Consider the following 20,075-nt stretch of genomic DNA (forward strand, 5'->3'; position numbering starts at 1 on the left):
TAAACATGATGATAGCATTGACTTAGATGTGGTTGATTAGCCAATATGATGAATATGATAAAATAAATTAATTTTTGGGTCATTATAATATATTATCACTTTTGAATTTAAGCAATTTGAATGTATATGTTATAAACAAGTGCTAGTTTGATTTATTTAGTTAGTTTGTTAAATATTATTACATAATTGATGAATAAATTACTTATTAGCTGAATATATTCAAAATTTATAATGAATATACCTTTTATATATGTATATCTATAATTTTTTTTATATATTTTATTAAGTGTTTGTGTATCTTGCGATACACGATACGAAAAAATAAAAAATCGATTCACGATACGATTCGCGTTTTGATAACTGTGTGTGTGTGTGTGTGTGTGTAAGATAAGTTGTAATATATATACCAAAAGGTACCTATTAATAGGTCATAACTATTTAAATTAGATATACCCAAAGGTGCTATTGAATGAAAATGTGCTTATTGGTTGAAAATGTGTTTACTGAATGAAAAAATGTCTATTGACCGAAATGCATCTATTGAACGAAAATTTGCCAATTTAACAAAAATGTGTCTATTAACTGAAAATGTAACTATTGAATGAAAAGATGTCTATTGACTGAAAATGTACTTATTGAATGAAAATGTGTCTATAATGTTCCTATTGAATGAAAATGTACATATTGATTGAAAATGTGCCTATTGAAAGAAAATGTGTTTGTTGTAGGGTCATAATCCTTTGGATATAAATAGTGGTTTATATTCATTTGATAACTTCTTCTCAATTTCTTTCTCTTTCATCTTTCTTAAAAACACAAAAACTTGTGGGTTTTCTCTAAAATTACTGTTTGTAAGTTGGTTTTTTGTTGTTGTTGTTGTTAAATAGCGAAAAATTCTAGGAATCAAGCCATACCAAAGGTAACAACAATAATACTGAACAATTTCTTCATTTGGTAACTTTTTCTCTTTCATCTTTCTTAGAAATACAAGAAACCTGTAGGTCTTCTCAAAAATTACTATTTGTAAGTCTTTTTTTTTTTTTGTTAAATAGTGAAAAGATCCAAGAATCAAGTCACACCAAAAGTAACAACAATAATACTGAATGATTTATTTATATGCCTTACGAATGCTATTCTTATTAGATTTCGCATTTTCTTCGTTATGCCTTACCAATGTTTTTCTTCTCAATGATAGTTTTTTGTTTTAATATATACATCTTATGCGAAACAATGAATAGATACTGAAACTTAACCAATAAAATAAAAAGTATAATTGTTCGGTGTTTTAAAATGTATACGTAACATAAATTTATATAGCCACATGGCTTAAAAAGGAGTGGTCAACAAAAAGTCAAACGTTTCATTTTTATATTATATAGAGATATATAGATTTCTATATAACACAACACATTCATGTCATCCAGGGACAGCGTTACATGCTGGCCAGGGGGTTAACCTGGAAATTTTTATATATATATATATATAATTTAAAAAAAAAATTGTTTTGACTCTCCTAAAATAAAAATTTGAACACCCTCACCCTCACCCTAAATTTTGTTTAAATCCAACTAAAATAAACATGAATATAATCATTTTCATGCTACTTTCACATTATTTTCACAATAATTTCATAATAGAGGTTAAGTGACAAGTTGTAACTAGGTTTTATTTTGACCCACAACTGACATCAGTTTTTTACCTTTCTTTTTTTGCTAAAATATCACCTTTTTTTTTTTAATTGACATTTAACAACTTCTCACTTATATTTTGTTGTGAAATTTTTGTGTAAGTGTTGTGTCAACAGCGCTACTCTTAAAATATTTAATTTTATAATAAAGAAAAAAATGCTTCAAATTTTTTTCTCATTTGTTAAAAAAAAAAAAAAAAAAAAACCCTCTATCTGGGGCTTTGGCTTACTTTTCCGTTGATTAGCAAAATGAAGTTGTTTTTTTCCCCCTACACTCTTCTTCTTCATTAGCAAAAAATTACACTATCATTCCAACTAACATATTTATATTCATATCTATGATTATTTCCTCATTCTCTCTATCTGTCTTTCTCTCTTCTATATATGTTTTCTTAGCTTTTATCTTTGTTTATTGTTTAATCAAGTAGTTTTCTTAGCTTTTATATCTGTTTGCTCCAATTTCAAGAGAGTGATCACGTATATGGTTAAAAAGTCATACACTTCAAAAGCAAAAATTTATCTTTTTTTTTTATTTTTTTTATTTTTAGTTTCACATTTACTCCTAATCCTACTCCTACTCCTACTCCTACTCCTAGGTTTGTTATTATTATTCTTTATCATATATATTTTTATTTAATTAACATTATATATAAATATAATAAGTTATTATGCATTCATTAATGATTATTGTCCCACTAATCTTTTAACTATTAATAAATTTTTTAGACTATTATACGATATAATTGTATTGTATACTAAATGTATTCGTTTTATATTATTTTATATAATATGGAAATTGTATATATAAAATATTAATCATTTTATTTTTTAATCACCCCATGACAAATTTCAAACTCCACCACTACCGACCCTCCTAGAAAAGAATCTTGAAGCCAGCTCTGATGTCATCTAATTTTTTTTCTCTCTCAAAAAAAAAAAAAATGTCATCTAATTTTCAATCAAAATTCTAGATCTTTAATTGAGGGAGGAAGATGTTAGTACTCTAAATAAATCGGAATATTCATGTCATGTAAGGTTTTTTATTTATATTTTTTTGAGCGGTAAAACTTTCGAGCAGTGGCATTCCTGAGGTCATTTCTGTAACGTAATGCGCATTTATGCGCTAGGAGACCAGGAGCCTATACTGGAAATGACCAAGGGTGAGATGTGTTTCTAGAGTCTAGACTAGTTGAATTTTATGAAGGAAAATAGGCTGAATTTTACTACTTACAAATTGAAAAAAATCAATAATTGCAAGCCTCTACTTGTAGCATTATACATCTAGTAAATTACCAGTCAAACTGCCATGTCTTTTGCACTCAGACACAAACTTATTTGGAGAATAACATATCTTGAGATTTAGATTCAGAGAATGAGAGCACACATGCTGTTGAATTGCAGATCAAGCTGATGCTAGTAGTGTTTAATATGTTTATGATGCTGCTGAGGACATCAAGTGTTCTCTTCGCCATTTGAAATATGTCAACAGCTCATTGCGATCGCGAAGGCTTTCTTTAATGGCTGGAATTTCATTGAAGTTTTTGATCCATGCCTGTAAGCGAGGGAAGCTATCAGCTTCCAACACTTTGACCCCAGCTGCTTCTTGAAAGATTTCCAGCAAGCAAGCTATCCATCCAAAGGCTAAGTCAGCCAGTCCTATGTCACTGCCACCGAAAAACTTCTTCTCTCCAAGACCATGCTCTTCTAGGATTCCCAGAAGTTCTTTCACTTCTTCTGTTGCTTTCACTTGTTCTTGTCCACCAGTTATAAAGAAGCCAAACAAGCTGTTGTTCTAAACCACTCAAAAAGTATCCAATTAGAGCGGGTAACATCTCCATCTTATTATCCGAGTCTAGAAAAAATGTTCAAAGTTTGTTTTTGTTCAGTTTATAATAGTTACATTAATCAAATTTATGTGAGTTCTGGTTAATTCTGCTAAAATGTAATTTGTAATTGACAAGTGGCTTCCTAAGTATCAACTAGGTGTCAACAATCTAGCAAACATAAACTATAGGTGGTAGCAAATGAAGAGAAGAAACATGCAAATGGACATCTCATGACCAAGTGTCATTCAAGCACAGTGCAGAGCATCTCAAGGATTCCAGCAATAAATAGAAACTCTCTTGCATCATTTATGAACTATGTAACCGACCTTACACATCTATAAATAGTTATAAGGTGTGAGGAAGTTTGAGGTACAACAATATTGCAATGAAAGTTATGCAGCAACACTCTGTTTTCTTTTCATATCTAGCATAATAGTAACATCTCTACAAAAGTATATAAACACTAAATTCTACTCCTAGCCATATAGTTCTAAACTTGCATCCAACAATTTTGGTATCAGAGCAAGGTTGCCAGCCCCTTTTGTCCAAGAACTGTAAACCAGATATACACAAACCATAAACCATGGCAGCAAGTACAAGTACAGCCACCTTCAACTATGCCCAAAACATTGTTCCCATCTTCACCGGTGAGAGCTATGATTTTTGGAGCACACAAATGAAGACACTCTTCATCTCACAAGTATAAACACTAAATTCTACTCCTAGCCATATAGTTCTAAACTTGCATCCAACAAATTCAACAGTAAAATATTTTCTCTTCTAATAAGAAATTTAGGATTGAATTCTGCCTATATATACTAAAAATCAATGTCTAAAAATTACTATAGAATTGTTACTATAAATTTAAATCTTATCATATCATGTCTATATAAACAAATAAAAAATCAAATATACCAAAAAGAAAAAGAAAAAGAAAAGACAATCACCCTTTTTTATTCTCGTCTTATTTTTTCATCTTTAGTTAATTGACATTTACAAATCTAGCAAATACTTTTAAACTTTCATATGTATAAATGAAAAGTTAAAAAAAAAATACTAACAATTAAGGAGAACAAAGTTGTTGGTGAAATTATATCAAAAAATAAAAATAAAAAGGTTGTAGGTCTGATTTTATGCAATGCAAAAATAAAAATAAAAATTAATTAGTGATTCATAATTACCTTATCCTCTCCAAACTTTGCCCAGAACCGAGCCACAGCTCTTTCGTGAGGATCATCTGGAAGCAAGGGGTTCTGTGGCCAAGTCTCATCAATGTACTCGAGGATGACAATGGATTCTGCGATGGGTTTCCCACCATGAACAAGCACAGGAACCTTCTTATGAACTGGGTTGTACTTCAAAAGCATTTCACTCTTGTTGAATAGTACATCCTGTTCTACATATTCATATTTGATACCCTTGAGTTTCAGTGCCCATATAACTCGATGAACATATGGACTTGACCAGAATCCTAGTAGCTTTACTTCTTCCATAGATAGATTTTCTTAATTTTTTTGGCCTTATCTACTTGAATTGTATACTACTTGGAGTAAAGGGAAGTTGATAATGCGATGTGGGCCACGTGGCTCACATTATTGGCTTTTAAAAAATTTTAAAAAAAAATTTATTTTTTATTTTTATTTTATTAACATGATGGGCCCTTTTCCCATGTGAGATTCTCAGACTCCTTTGTCTCTTGTTAGAAATTTTCCCCCTCAAAGCCTTCTGTTAAGATTTTATTTTATTTATTATTATTATTTTAAAAAATTATTTTCTTTCTAACGCCCCAAAATGGGAGTAGGAGGTGGAGAGAGCATATAAGTGAATTAAATTAACTTTGATCGGTGATCAAAGAGGCTTAACTCAGTGATGTAACATGTTCTCTTTTATTAGGAAAACTAGGTTCAAACTTCAAATCCTCTTTTAACTTTTTTTCCTGCTAATTCAGTGCATAAACTTGATACTATAGCCAAAAAAAAAAAGAATCTTTTGTTTGAAATCCGTCAATTTGCTAAAGGAAAATTGGCCCAAAAAAAGACTTGACGCAATCTTACTGCACAGCATAAAATTTCAAGAGGTAGTCTTTGTACATTAATTATGCATAGTCACGTACGTCACATTTCCATTTACAATTTGACGGAATTTTAAAGAAGGGGTCTATTTTTACTACAATATCTTTGTGTACTAATTGGTGAAAAGAAAAGTATATGGGCACTTTCTATGACAACATAAAAAGTTTCATTCTTAAAAAAAATAAAAAAAATAAAAAAAATAAAAATTCAGAGTCTAAGTATATTTTACACTTTTTTATTTTATTTTTATATATGGTACAAATTCTACTTTAACCTAATCTAAATTTATATGTATGTGAAACTTCCTCCTAGAAACTTGAAGTTCAACCCCTACCCCCATCCTACAAGAACATTTTACTTGTGGAGTAACCATCACGCCCATGATGCGCAGTTATGGTGGTCTCTAATTTTTAAATATGATGTCTGTAAGGACACAATTCAAGTTCCCAAACCACGACTAGGAGGAAAATGGGCTTGAAATGCCTTTCTTCACAATGAATTTGTAGAGGATGGGTTTATAATTTAGATTTCAAGGATGGCTTTAGACAATCACAAAAAGAACGGGCTTTGGGCCCAATGGAACAAAACAAAGAATCGTTCGCAAAGAGTAAGATTGAGAATTCCTCCTCGGACTGCTTCCGAGGATAATTTCTAATAGTATTTCTCAAGTGTGGATACAAATATTGATTATCATACACTTTTTCTTTCTCAAAAAGCCTCTCCTTTCTTCGTATGCCTTCCCTCCTATTTATACTCCTCCTCTTCTCTTCATCATCTTCCACTTTATGGCCGCGACCCTCATTTTTGGATACTTGTCCCATCCATTCTTCCCCTAAAGCCCGCTGGATTCGGGACCAAGTTCCAAGCTCTATACTCGTGTCCCATCCTTCCATCTATATTGTCGCCGTATCAATTACAGTGGTCTTTAATACACGGGCGTGGTAGGCTTTACTTTAGACATTCCACCGCTCTTTCTACTGTCCTCCACGTATACTGTATATCCTCGGCTTAACATTCCGAGGACAAATCTACTCCTCGGACGGTATGAGACACTTAAATACTCCACGATTATTTTGATGTTTTCGGATTTGGGTTTCTAGCCCAAAAGACCTTGTTAGGCCGTCCATTATAAATTACTAGGCCCAATACCCCTACAATAGCCCCTCGAGATTCTTTATTTTTCTTTCACCTCGGGAGGAAAATAGGATCTCGATTTAAAAGACCCTTTCACCCTGCAGGATCCTGGAATGTTACTAACGGAAATAACTTCTGAATTACCCATCGCGTGTTCCCGATGCTTCGGTATGCGAAACGCCCCCGAATTTATTATTGGCGCTTCTATGTCCCCCACGTTTCATTGATATGACACATATCCAACGGTCGAGAGCGATTCCTGTGTTTGAGGCGGGAATTCGCCCGCTTCAAAACACCTTTTGACATATAAATACTAATTTTCTTCAAACTTCCTCACACCACATAAAACCTCGATAACGTACCCGCCACACTTTCCATCTCCCCGTACTCTCTTTCTCTCAAGTACTCGTCCGAGGTGACGTGATTTCTTCTTTTAAAAGTAAGTTCTTCAATACTCTTTCCCTCCTTATCACCTTTTGTTTCTTTTGTTTCTTTTTCTTCCCGTCTTCTCCTTTTCACCGTGTCTTTCATCCTCGGCGTAGTTAGTTTTCTTCCCACCCCCTTTTTTCAAAAAAGAATGGGTAGGTTCGCGTCCCTGGTAGATTCGAACGAAAAAATAGAGCAGTTTAAGGCTAAGTACAAAATTCCCTCGGATGTATCCATTACGTACTGTAACGAGGAAGAGTATTATACAAAAAGAAAAACGGGAGAAGTCGTAATCCCGATGATTGCGTTCATCGAAGGGGGAATGAAAATCCCCATGGGAACCGTGACTAGGGATTATTTTAGGGCCTTTAGATTAGCTCCCACCCAGTGCGCCCTAAATGTCTTTAGGATCCTAGGTTCCATAGACGCCTTAAATGAGAAGATGAACTTAGGGCTCACTCACCACGACGTGAACTGGGTTTACAACCTCCATTACCTAAGCAAAAAAGATGAGTATTACCTAAAGTCTAGATACCCAGAGGTTAGGCTAATTCAATGTCTGCCTGAATCAAATAAGGGCCTAAAAAACGACTTCCTGATCATATCAGGAAATTGGCATGACGGCCTCCCCTATCCGACAAGGGAAGGGACTCCAGGTGAAATTTCTTTTACATACTATTATCCTCTGTCTTTTTACTTATTCTTACCCTCTCTTACTTGGACAGACTTATAGCATCCACACGCCGCGGATCGTCATCCCAATCTCGTTGACTTCTGACGCTTGATAGGATCCTACAAGCCGAGGTTTTTGTGCATACCTGGACGGTCAACTCCGAGCAGCTCATCCGATCCTCGGCTACAATCCAATATCCAAAGCCTTTCAGGCGCCGAAGTGCGTGATCAAAGCCCACGATCCTCGTCTTCCTCGGATCGCGTTGTTGTCGAGGGTTTTTTGTGATCCTAGGGACCGCCATTCCTCAAGGCACCTTGGTCACCCAACCAATCCAACCACCACAATTCGTTCCGGTTGGGATTCCCACAGCCTTTCTCCACAAATTTAACATTTGGTGAAGCCGCGCCTTCTCACTCCACTCGTAAAGGAAGAAGAAGAAGAGATAGTTGAGGTATCGATTCCGAGGACAATTTTGAGGTTTTTAATCAACCCTACTCTCCCCGAAGATTCAACTTCCATCCTCGGCACCTCTACCCATATCTTAAAGGCTACTACCGAAGAGCTTGACACTATGGGCATTCAACGAAAGACTAAGCCCAAGGCCTAAAGGATGTCCTCGAGGGCAATGATAAGGCCCCCGAGTTCAAGAACCACCAAAAGAGGTGCGCCCTGACTCAAGAAAAGGGTGCCGACAAAGGCCCCTGAAGTTAGGCTTCCTCCTCCTCCCCCATCCTCCCAAACCCAACGCACCAACCTAGCTGATCTCAAAAGAAAAAGAGATCAGCCGAAAGGAAAGGAAGTGGTGGAGGCAGGAAGGGCTCGTTTCCAAGGAGTCCGAGGTGGAAAAGGGTGCAAAGCAGGGCCCGTACTACGTACAGGTCCTGAGAGAAGAACTGACCAACAGGTGGCCGTGCGCGCCCCTTTATGGCTCCCTGATATGTCTATGGATGACGAGGCCATTACTGTGGATGCGTCCATTAGGAATTCCGATGAAGGGACAGCTGCATGCGTCGCGGATGCTTTGGAGCAGGCGCTGTTACTCCCCGAGGATATGGTTGAGCTGAGAAAGAAAAGGGACCATACCGTCTTCATGACTTTGAAGAAGGAGCTTGCAATGGTAAGTTTTCTTTCTCTAAAATTTTGGCCTTTGTTTTTATTTTCTATATATATATGTCTAATTTTTATATGTTTTGTTTGTAGGCCGTTCAATCTGCCCATGGCGGGAGGAGATTGCCATCAACTCCTATAAATCTTTGAGGCCGAGGAATCCAGCGTGAAAACCGCCCAAAAGATCTCGGACCTTCATAAGAAGAAACTGCAGTAGAGGTCACAAAGAAAATTGGCTAAGGCCGAGAGTGCTAAGGCAGGCTTAGAGGCCGATCCGAAATACGACGACTAAACAGGCCGAGGATCGAGTGCTTAATGCTTCGCCAAGCCGAGGATAATCTCTTAAGAGCACGAAGGCTCGTAGAGGATCTTAAGAAAGATCTGAACGAGTCCGTGAAGGCCAAAGAGGAAGCCATCAAGAGCAAAGAAGAAGCCATTGAGGAGAAGAAAAGGCTGAAAAGCAAAAGAAGAGGCCGAGATCTCAAGTGGACCAAGCCGAACAAGACGGTTATGATATAGGCGTGAAGGAGGTCACCGAAACCTTCAAGGCTCAGTTCCCGAGGTATGTAGGCATTATCGCCTCCAAGTGTGGAATGAGGCACTTTCCCAAGTTGGGGTCGATGCCTCTTCCACTCTTTGGAAGAAGAGTGTCTACTATCCTCCCGCAATTCGCGCTTCTTCCACTCCTGAAGTTGCCCAAGAAGTTGCCTGTGATCATCTAAGGATAAGGGCTGATTTGGTTGAGGATTCAACTCTTCCTGAAGATGCTTCTAAGCAAGCCGATCCAAGACAGAAAAGGCGCTTGAAGACGCATGCAGCTCATGTGACCTTCCAGGTGTATCTTCGAAGGATCAAGTTGGGTGATCAAGCTAATCCAATACCCTTGACAGATGAACCCAAAGTCAAAGGAATTGCCGTTGAGTCCCTCGTCCAACTTCCATCTCCTAAAGACCCCAAAGGCCCTCTGAAGATCAAGCTGAAACAATGAAATGCCTGCTGTCTTCCTTCCCTTTTTTTTTTTTTTTTTTTTTTTTTTTATATATAATTGTAATTTATAAATGTGATTGAAAAAGTACTTACTTTGAATTTAATATAAGCACGAATGTTTGTTTTACTTGTTTGGATGATTCTTACCTTTTGCTCTGTTCTGATCATATCATTCCATAAATATCATCTCTTTGTCTTTCACCAAAGTTATTAACAACAGCTTGAATTGAAATTGATACTCCTAGGAAGGCTTAATTATGCCGAGAACTGCATTAAGTGATGCATTTTGAGTATTTGTTTCTTCGTTTTGGAACTCTAGTTTGAACTATGTAAAGATAAGGCATATGGTCTATGCAAATGTCCGATGTATTAATTCTTGGCGAGTAAATGATCCGAGGATCCAACAATACCAAGCTTCAGCTTGATACTTAGACGAATAAATTTAAAAATGTTAATTTTCCCAAAGTAGGTGATCCGAGGACCAGACGTAACTTAGGTTCTGTTTAACACTTAGTAAAGAATATCAATTTAGACGAGGTATGTGGTCCGAGGATCCAGGCATACCAAGTTTCAGCTTGATACTTAGTCGAATAAATTTAAAATGTTAATTTTCCCAAAGTAGGTGATCCGAGATGAAGTACGTAACTTAGGTTCCGTTTTTAACACTTAGTAAAGAATATCAATTTAGACGAGGTATGTGGTCCGAGGATCCGTGCATACCAAGTTTCAGCTTGATACTTAGTCGAATAAATTTAAAATGTTAATTTTCCCAAAGTAGGTGATCCGAGGACCGTACGTAACTTAGGTTCCGTTTAACACTTAGTAAAGAATATCAATTTAGACGAGGTATGTGGTCCGAGGATCAGGTCATAACAAGTTACAGCTTGTTACTTAGTTTAATAAATTTAAAAATGTTAATTTTCCCAAAGTAGGTGATCCGAGGACCCGACGTAACTTAGGTTCGTTTAACACTTAGTAAAGAATATCAATTTAGACGAGGTATGTGGTCCGAGGATTGAGTGCATACCAAGTTTCAGCTTGATACTTAGTCGAATAAATTTAAAAATGTTAATTTTCCCAAAGTAGGTGATCCGAGGACCGACGTAACTTAGGTTCGTTTAACACTTAGTAAAGAATATCAATTTAGACGAGGTATGTTGTCCGAGTATACTTGCATACCAAGTTTCAGCTTGATACTTAGTCGAATAAATTTAAAAATGTTAATTTTCCCAAAGTAGGTGATCCGAGGACCAGACGTAACTTAGGTTCTGTTTAACACTTAGTAAAGAATATCAATTTAGACGAGGTATGTGGTCCGAGGATCCAGGCATACCAAGTTTCAGCTTGATACTTAGTCGAATAAATTTAAAAATGTTAATTTTCCCAAAGTAGGTGGTCCGAGGACCAGACGTAACTTAGGTTCTGTTTAACACTTAGTAAAGAATATCAATTTAGACGAGGTATGTGGTCCGAGGATCCAGGCATACCAAGTTTCAGCTTGATACTTCGACGAATGAAGATAACGAATATAATGTAGTTTACAACAAAGAACGGCCGAAGTGCCTTTTATTTAGTAATAGTACCTTCGTAGATTATTTACATTCCAGGGACGTTGTACAACATTTTCGTCCAAATCCTCCAGATTGTAGGCCCCTATTCCTGCTACCGAAGTAATACGATAAGGTCCTTCCCAGTTGGGCCCCAATTTTCCCCACGCAGGATTCTTCATCGTGCCCAAAACTTTCCTTAGTACTAAGTCACCTGGTCCAAGAGGTCGAAGTTTCACATGAGAATCATACCCCTGCTTGAGCTTATGTTGATAATAAGCTAGTTGAACCATGGCGCTTTCTCGCCGTTCCTCAACTAAGTCTAAGTTTCTCATTAACAGATCATCATTGCCATCTAGAATAAAGGAGCTTTTCTTCTGGGTTGGGAACCCAGTTTCTAAGGGGATTACTGCCTCGGCCCCATAAGTCATGGCGAAGGGTGTTTCTCCTGTGGATCTTCGTGGTGTAGTTCTATACGTCCACAAGACATGTGGCAGTTCTTCCACCCACCTCCCCTTGGCGTCACCCAACCTCTTTTTGAGTCCGCTCACTATTACTTTGTTGACCTTTGGCTTGCCCATTTCCTTGGGGATAAGCCGGAGTGGAATATCTATTCGTAATGCCAAGATCACAGCAATTTCCGAAAGGCTTTGCTATCAAATTGTAAACCGTTATCCGAAAATGAGAGTATGAGGAATGCCGAACCTCGGTAACGATATTCTTCCATACAAACTTTTTTGCTTCCGTGTCTCTCGATGTTTGATAATGGCTCGCCTTCAACCCATTTGGTGAAGTAATCTGTTCCCACGAGAAGCCACCGTCCGTTTCCCGTTGCTTTGGGGAAGGGTCCAACAATGTCCAAGCCCCACTTGGCAAAAGGCCATGGGCTAGATAGAGGATCTCAGGACTCCACCCGGTTGATGTATATTCCTGAGCGAACCTTTGACATTGGTCACATTTCTTTGCATAATCTTGCGCTTCTCTCTCGCATATTTGGCCACCAATAGCCCCGAGTAAGGGCCCTGTGAGCTAAAGACCTTCCTCCTGTGTGACTTCCGCAAATCCCTTCGTGTAACTCTTCCAAAAGTAGCTCCATTGCCTCGGGGTGTATGCATAGTAAATATGGTCCCGAAAAGGAACGTTTGTACAATTTTTTTGGTCCTCTGAGCAACCGAAAACGAGTGGCTTTCCCGCGAACTTTATCTCGCTTCAGCCTTTTCTCCGATGCAGTGATGTCATTTCTAGAAATGTTACTATTTGATCCATCCAACTAGGCCCAGTCTAATTTGAAGAATTTGGGTGGAGTTACTATCCGTCCAAGTGGGTTTCACCGTATCTTCAACGAGGATAACTCGTGGTAGACTTTGTGCCGAGGACGTCGCGAGCGTGGCTAATGAATCGGCATGGGTGTTGCCACATCCGGATACATGCAATAGTAGAAATGACTCAAATTTAGATTGCGTATACCCGACTCGGGTTAGGTATTCTCGCATTCTGGAATCCCTTGCTTCTAGCTTGCCTTCTACTCTGGCGTCTACCACCAATAGTGAATCCGAGAACACGCTGCCCTTCCTTTCCCATTTTATGAACCATGTTCATCCCTGCGAGGACGGCTTCATACTCTGCTTCGTTGTTGGTGGCCGAGAATCCCAATCTCAAAGATTTCTCAAAAGTAATTCCCTCTGGGGATATCAAAACTAGTCCGACACCCGATCCCCTCTGATTTGCTGCTCCATCAACATGGACTCTCCATAATGGAGGCCCTTCACACGAAATCATGCCTACTGATTTTTTACCCATGCCTTCTTGATAGTCTTCCAACGAAGGCTCAGCAAATTTCGCCACAAGGTCCGCGATGACCTGTCCCTTCATAGAGGTGCGGGGCATATACTTGATATCGAAAGCTCCTAGAACAGTTCCCCATTTGGCAATTCTTCCCATATAATCTGCACTTCGCAGAATTGATTTAAGAGGGAGTTGTGTAAGAACAACAACCGTATGAGACTGGAAGTAATGGGGAAGTCTTCGTGTAGCATGTACCACCGCCAAGATAGCTTTCTCCAAAGGGCAAATAACTCAGCCGCCCTCATGCAGAGATTTGCTTACATAATAAACCGGTCTCGGATGTTATTGTCATCTCTCGATAAGAACCAAACTAACCGCATGGTTAGCCACCGCAATATATGCAAACAGCGAATTTCATCAACCTCTCGGTCGAGACATAACCTGGTGGTCGCGAGAGATATTCTTTTAGCCGTTGGAAAGCTACCGCGCACTCCTCGTCCATTCAAAACCCTTCCATTTATTTAATAATTGAAAGAAAGGCCCACCGTCCGCGGACCGAGATATAAATCGGCTTGAGAGCAGACCATACCGTTAGCCTTTGCACTTCTTTAGGATTCCGAGGTGGGTGTAAGTTGTTTATTGCCTTAACTTAGCAGGATTGACTTCAATTCCCCGTATGAGTCACCATATATCCTAGAAACTTGCCCGACCCCACACCGAAAGAGCATTTAGAGGCATTGAGCCGCAATTTATATTCTCTTAGCTTTTGAAAAGTGTTGCTCGCATCTTCCGCATGCGCAGAACTTCTTTACTCTTTACCACCATATCGTCCACGTATACCTCAATAGTTTTTCCTAGCCGTGCCTCAAACATCCTCGTCATCATCCTTCTGGTAGGTAGCCCCCTTGCGTTTTTCAAACCAAAAGGCATTAACTTATAATGATAATTTCCCGTAGGAGAGTGACGAATGCAGCCTTCTCCTGGTCCTCAACGGCTAAAGGTATCTGGTGATAACCTTGGAAAGCATCAAGAAAACTCATCCGAGGATGTCCAACAAGAGCGTCAACCAATTGATCAATTCGAGGCATCGGGAATGAGTCCTTTGGGCAAGCTTTGTTTAAATCTCGTGAAGTCTACACAAACTCTCCACTTCCCATTCTTCTTCTTCACCACCACCGTATGGGCTAACCATTCAGATAAAACACTTCTTTGATAGCCCCGCCGCTTTGAGTTTGAGCACTTCCTCCTTTACGGCCTCGGAATGTTCTTTTCGAGGACCTCCGAGGTGGTTGCCTCCTCGGAACTACGCTGGGCTTGACCCTTAAATGATGACATATGAAGTTCTGATCAACCTCAGGGCCTCATACGCGTTCCAAGCGAACACATCCATATTTTTCTTCAAAAATAGAATTAGCTTCCGCCTTCTCCTCCTGCGGCAATTGAACTCCAACCCGGAAGAACTTCTTAGGATCAATCGTCTATGAGAATTCTCTCCAATTCTTCACATACCGCTTCATCTACCCGCCATGGGAAGAGACTTTGATTGCTATGCCTCTCCGTTAGCTTGAGGCCGAGGAGTATGGTTCGACGCAGAATTGCAGTACTCGTAACACACCGCCGAGCCACGTACGACTCCCAAGTAACTCCACCACCTCGGTCTCCAGTAATGAAATTTGACTTTGACATGCAAGGTTGAGGAAACCCCTAACGCATGCAGCCCCAAGGTCTTGCCACAATAGCCGTATAGTGGAGAACAAGCATCGACCACGATGAAATCTACGTCTACCACCTCCTAACTCCGATTGCATGTGCACTAACTCGTCCCCTTTGGAACGACAGCTCTCCCTTCGAAGCTTATCAAGGGTGAGTCATATGGCATAAGATCTTCAACTCTTAACTTCAAGCCTCTAAATAGGTCGTGTACATGATATCCGCACCACTACCTTGATCAACCATTACCCTTCTTACATCATAGTTACCTATTCTGAGGGTTACCACTAAGGCATCATCATTGAGGCCCGGATGGTCCCCATCTTGTCCTCTTCGCAGAAACTTAGGACTGGCAGGATACTTGCCTTAATCCTCTTCTCGCTGATCCCGTGACTCCTCGGCAAATGTTCGAGCAACCGACATTACTTCTTGAAAGGAGCCGAGCTACGCCCTACTGTGTGCCGCAAAAATGACATTGATAGTACCTAGAGGAGGTCCGGATGAAGGACCGTCGTGGTTTGCCACTCCTGATTGGTTTCCTCGCCCGTTGGGTTGGCAAAACCGGCTCAGCTTTCCCTCTTTAACCAATTGTTCGAGATGATTCCACAAAGTGCGACAACCTCCTCGTGGTATGACCTCTCTCCCCGGTGATAATGGCAGTGGAGATTTTGGTTGCGTCTCAAAGTGGTCTCCTGCCATTTTATTCGGCCACTTGAAAAAAGGCTCATGCCTTATTTTCTCCAATGCTCGCCGCACCGGCTCCCTGAAGACGGTGTTGACCACTTGTAGGGGTATGTGACCAGCCTGCCTGGAAAAATCCCGCGTAGGCCTATTGTTGTTGTATCGGTCCGACCTGAAATCCCTCCTTTCTTGTGGGATAACCTTCGCCTTGCCTTTTCCCCGCCGTCGATCTTCCTCAACCCTTTTGTACTCGTCGATGCGATCCATCGGCCGACGTACGCTTCTTACAGGCTTCTTCGTCGAGGGATTTCCTCAAGTCATGCTCCGTTGGTAGGCCGACCTTGAAGGTCCTTATGGCTACATCGTCAAAGTCTCCGTCGATTTCGTTGAACATTTCCCAATATCGGTCCGAATACGTTTTCAGGGTTTCCCCTTCCCTCATGGCCATGGATAGTAAAGAATCCAATGGACGAGGAACTCTACCGCACGTGATAAAGCGAGAACCGAATGCTCTAGTAAGCTCTTTGAAAGAATCATGGAGCTCGCCCTTAAGCCGTCAAACCATCTCATGGCCACGATGGCCCTAGGCTAGAAGGAAAAATCTTGCATAACAAAGTTTCATTCCCGAATGCAATCCGCCATTCTCCCGGGTGAAATGGCTTACGTGCTCCACAGATCCGTCCGACCATTGTAAAGAGTGAAGGCCGGTTGTGTGAAGCGCCGAGGCAACCTTCCTTCTTCCACCGCGCGCGAAGGGTGATCTGGAGATTTGGTGTAATGCTCTTCCCATTGCGTCATTTCCTAAGCCCCTAGGGTAGTTCCTGCCGCGCCCCATGCTAGATTGTCTTCCTCGGAGGAGACATATTCTCCTGGGGAGTCCCGGATCTCCCCGCCCATAATGGTTATCCCCGGATCCCTCCGAAGAGGGGTCCGAGACCGGAGGGTTCTCTTTCGCCTTTCGTGACGCAATCTCCTCTTTAGGTCGTCAATCTCCTTCGCATGGCCCCGGCATTTCTTTCATAAGGAGCTCGCTTCCTCCTTGCGAATGACTTGCACTTCGATGGTGTGTGTAGTATGTACACTTCCTTCTCGCTTTTCTCCGTGATCGGATGCAAGGAGTGATCCTCACGCCGGGTAGCCCACGGACTCTGCACTGCGTTGTGGTCCTGACCCTACCATGATGTCCTAAACTTCCTTGAAGACTAAATTCCCACAGACGGCGCCAATTGTAAGGACACAATTCAAGTTCCCAAACCACGACTAGGAGGAAAATGGGCTTGAAAGGCCTTTCTTCACAATGAATTTGTAGAGGATGGGTTTATAATTTAGATTTCAAGGATGGCTTTAGACAATCACAAAAAGAACGGGCTTTGGGCCCAATGGAACAAAACAAAGAATCGTTCGCAAAGAGTAAGATTGAGAATTCCTCCTCGGACTGCTTCCGAGGATAATTTCTAATAGTATTTCTCAAGTGTGGATACAAATATTGATTATCATACACTTTTTCTTTCTCAAAAAGCCTCTCCTTTCTTCGTATGCCTTCCCTCCTATTTATACTCCTCCTCTTCTCTTCATCATCTTCCACTTTATGGCCGCGACCCTCATTTTTGGATACTTTTCCCATCCATTCTTCCCTAAAGCCCGCTGGGATTTGGGACCAAGTTCCAAGCTCTATACTCAGGTCCCATCCTTCCATCTATATTGTCAGCGTATCAATTACAGGGTCTTTAATATATGGGCGGTGGTAGCAGCTTTACTTTAGACATTCCACCGCTCTTTCTACAGTCCTCCACGTATACTGTATATCCTCGGCTTAACATTCCGAGGACAAATCTACTCCTCGGACGGTATGGGACACTTAAATACTCCACGATTATTTTGATGTTTTCGGATTTGGGTTTCTAGCCCAAAAGACCTTGTTGGGCCGTCCATTATAAATTACTGGGCCCAATACCCCTACAATGTCCATTGTGTTATTTAGTTATGGGATTATAAATGAACTAAGCCGTCTATAAATAGCTTGAGTTAGACTAAATAAAAGCTTGTTAATGTTTCTTTATTTCTGAACAAGTGCCAAGCTTGAGCTTTATTTTTACTTGTATTTAATAAATGAGCCAAGCCTAAACAAAATAAATTGTTCATAGACAGATTCGTGAACAATAGAGCTTGATAAAAAAAAAACCCAGCCCTAAACTCATTATGAGCTTGGTAATAAATTTTTTTTTTTTGTTGAGAAGATGGTAATATTAAACTTGATATATGTTTGAAACATAGATCCATAGCTAAGCCTTTTATTAATTAGGAGTTGAGACTTGAGACCACTTGTCTAAATTAAATGAACTTGATAACATGCTTAATATAGACTTAAAAATATATTTGTGTTGAATTTCAAATTTAAGAGCTTGATATTGAGCTCGAACTCGTGTAGATACTTGAACATTTTATTTTTGTTGTTGAGCTGAGCTCAAATATTTAATATTTGACTAGCTTGATTAAAGTCACCGCTCAAGGTCAATGACTTTTGAAGTAGTCTACATGACCTGCATTGGCTAACTAGAAGAGGAAAAAAAAAAATCATCAAACACAACACATTCATATCATCTTATTTCAAATCATTTTAGATTATTATAAGAGCTCCAGGTAAGGGCGGCTAACTATTGGTGCCAGACTAAATTAAGAATTCATAACTTAATTTTTTATGAATTCATAACTTTATTTATTTATTTAAGATCTCCATCTGCCCATTAAATATTAAAGATGATTCCTGTATTGTGACAATAAATATTTATCATTCCTTGCTAAATATCTTGTTGGTACCGTCACCGTTTATTGTCTAAATTATTGTATTAATGCTCCATTTATTTTGAAGAAAATATTTTTCTATTTTTTAATGTTTGTTTACAATATATAGTTAACTTGTAAATTATTTTTTTATTGACTATAAAATTCTTTATAAAAAAGTTGCAAAATGATTTACTATTGAAAATTTGGTAAAACATTTTCTAATAACACATAGTGGCTTCCTCTCCCCCATCTGATTGCTAGGTCACCAGCTCGGTGATCACTCTAGCGACTCATGTTGGTGAACTAGTGGCAGGAGACGACTAGTGGCAGGAGACGCCTCATTGGCATTGGTGCCAGCAGTTTGATGGCCAGAGACGACACAATAGATACAAGTGTCAACAATTCGATGGCCAAAGATGCCATATCGCAACTGGTGCCAGAGGTTTGGTAACTGAAGACGCTGTTTTGTCAACCAATATTGGCGATCTGGTCCCTAGAGATAACGCTCTGACAATGATCGTCAGTAGTTCGATCGCTAAGCCACCGCTTTGATTTATGGTTCCAATAGTCTAGTCACTGGTGTCATCATTCTAGCTACCATTTTTTGCGGTCTAGTCACCAGAGTTGTGGCACCAACTGCTACGGTGCTGAGCCATCAATTTTGGTGGTTCGCTTGAAAAATTTTACGTGCCATATCAAACACCTAAAAATTTTTTACATGTAAAATTTTTTACTTTAAAATAAATGGAGCGTAAATTATTCCTTGTACTCTGGAATGCAGAAAGTAAAATGGTCATTTTTCAAACTTTTTACCCCCATATATTGAATTATTAAAAAAAAATTGTAAAAAGATGTCTGGTGAAAAGAAAATATCCACCTATTACAGAAAGGTCTTTGAACTTTGTGTGTAACACAAAACTTAAGTGTATACTGTTGATGCTGTAGAATGAGGCATTTTCAAATGTGATTGTAATGGGTATGAATAATTCATGACTTTTCTTGTGATTACAACACTTTTTTTTTTTTTTTCAAATTAGCAACAAGGTCCTTATTAGTCCATATCTTAGGAAATAAGTAAGAAATCAATTTTTTCATAACTGATTATGATTTAGCTCTCCTTGTTCATCTACCAAGCATGCATGAATTATATTATACGCTACTGGCCTGCTAAAACCACTGTATTTATATTACTCTTTTAATTTTCAAATTAGTTATGAATATGTTGAAGTTGGAAACTGTAAGATTGAATTTATTCAATCATTTTGTTGGCTTTATTCCGTGCCAATTTGCTTGTAATTCAGCATTTAGAAACTCTTGTATTTAGGTGGGAATCATGTAAGGGTAGTGTGTGGGAAAGTGTGAAGAAAAGCTTCAGAGTGTGCACTCAAGCAGGGGCTCGCGACTAGCGAGTCACCAAAAAGGCACACGTGTGAAGCATGCAGGGGGAGGTGAAGAGTCACGCCAGCTGTCGCACTACAGGACAAAACCTCCAGCTAGCCAGACAGTTAGCTCGCGACTCAAACTTGCGACTCGTTCTAGTTGCGAGCTCAAGTCGCCAAAATGCCTTGTTTGACTAAAATTGTCTTTTCGCTTTCCAAACATACACCAGTATAAATACCCTTTATACCCACGTATTGTTGAGAGCTTTTAGAGAGA

General features: G+C 39.3%; 1 protein-coding gene across 1 annotated transcript; it reads right to left on the minus strand.

Annotated features, from left to right (window-relative positions):
- Positions 1–2,881: 2,881 nt before the first annotated feature.
- LOC142621286 (putative glutathione S-transferase) lies at positions 2,882–5,081 on the minus strand. Its single transcript, XM_075794606.1, has 2 exons — positions 4,695–5,081; positions 2,882–3,479 (listed from the first exon to the last, which is right to left on the minus strand). Exons 1-2 carry the CDS (start codon positions 5,004–5,006, stop codon positions 3,120–3,122), a joined length of 672 nt encoding a protein of 223 aa, XP_075650721.1. The 5' UTR covers positions 5,007–5,081; the 3' UTR covers positions 2,882–3,119.
- Between the last annotated feature and the right edge of the window lie 14,994 nt (positions 5,082–20,075).

The sequence above is a fragment of the Castanea sativa genome, chromosome 12 (assembly GCF_040712315.1).
Source record: "Castanea sativa cultivar Marrone di Chiusa Pesio chromosome 12, ASM4071231v1".
NCBI lineage: Eukaryota > Viridiplantae > Streptophyta > Magnoliopsida > Fagales > Fagaceae > Castanea > Castanea sativa.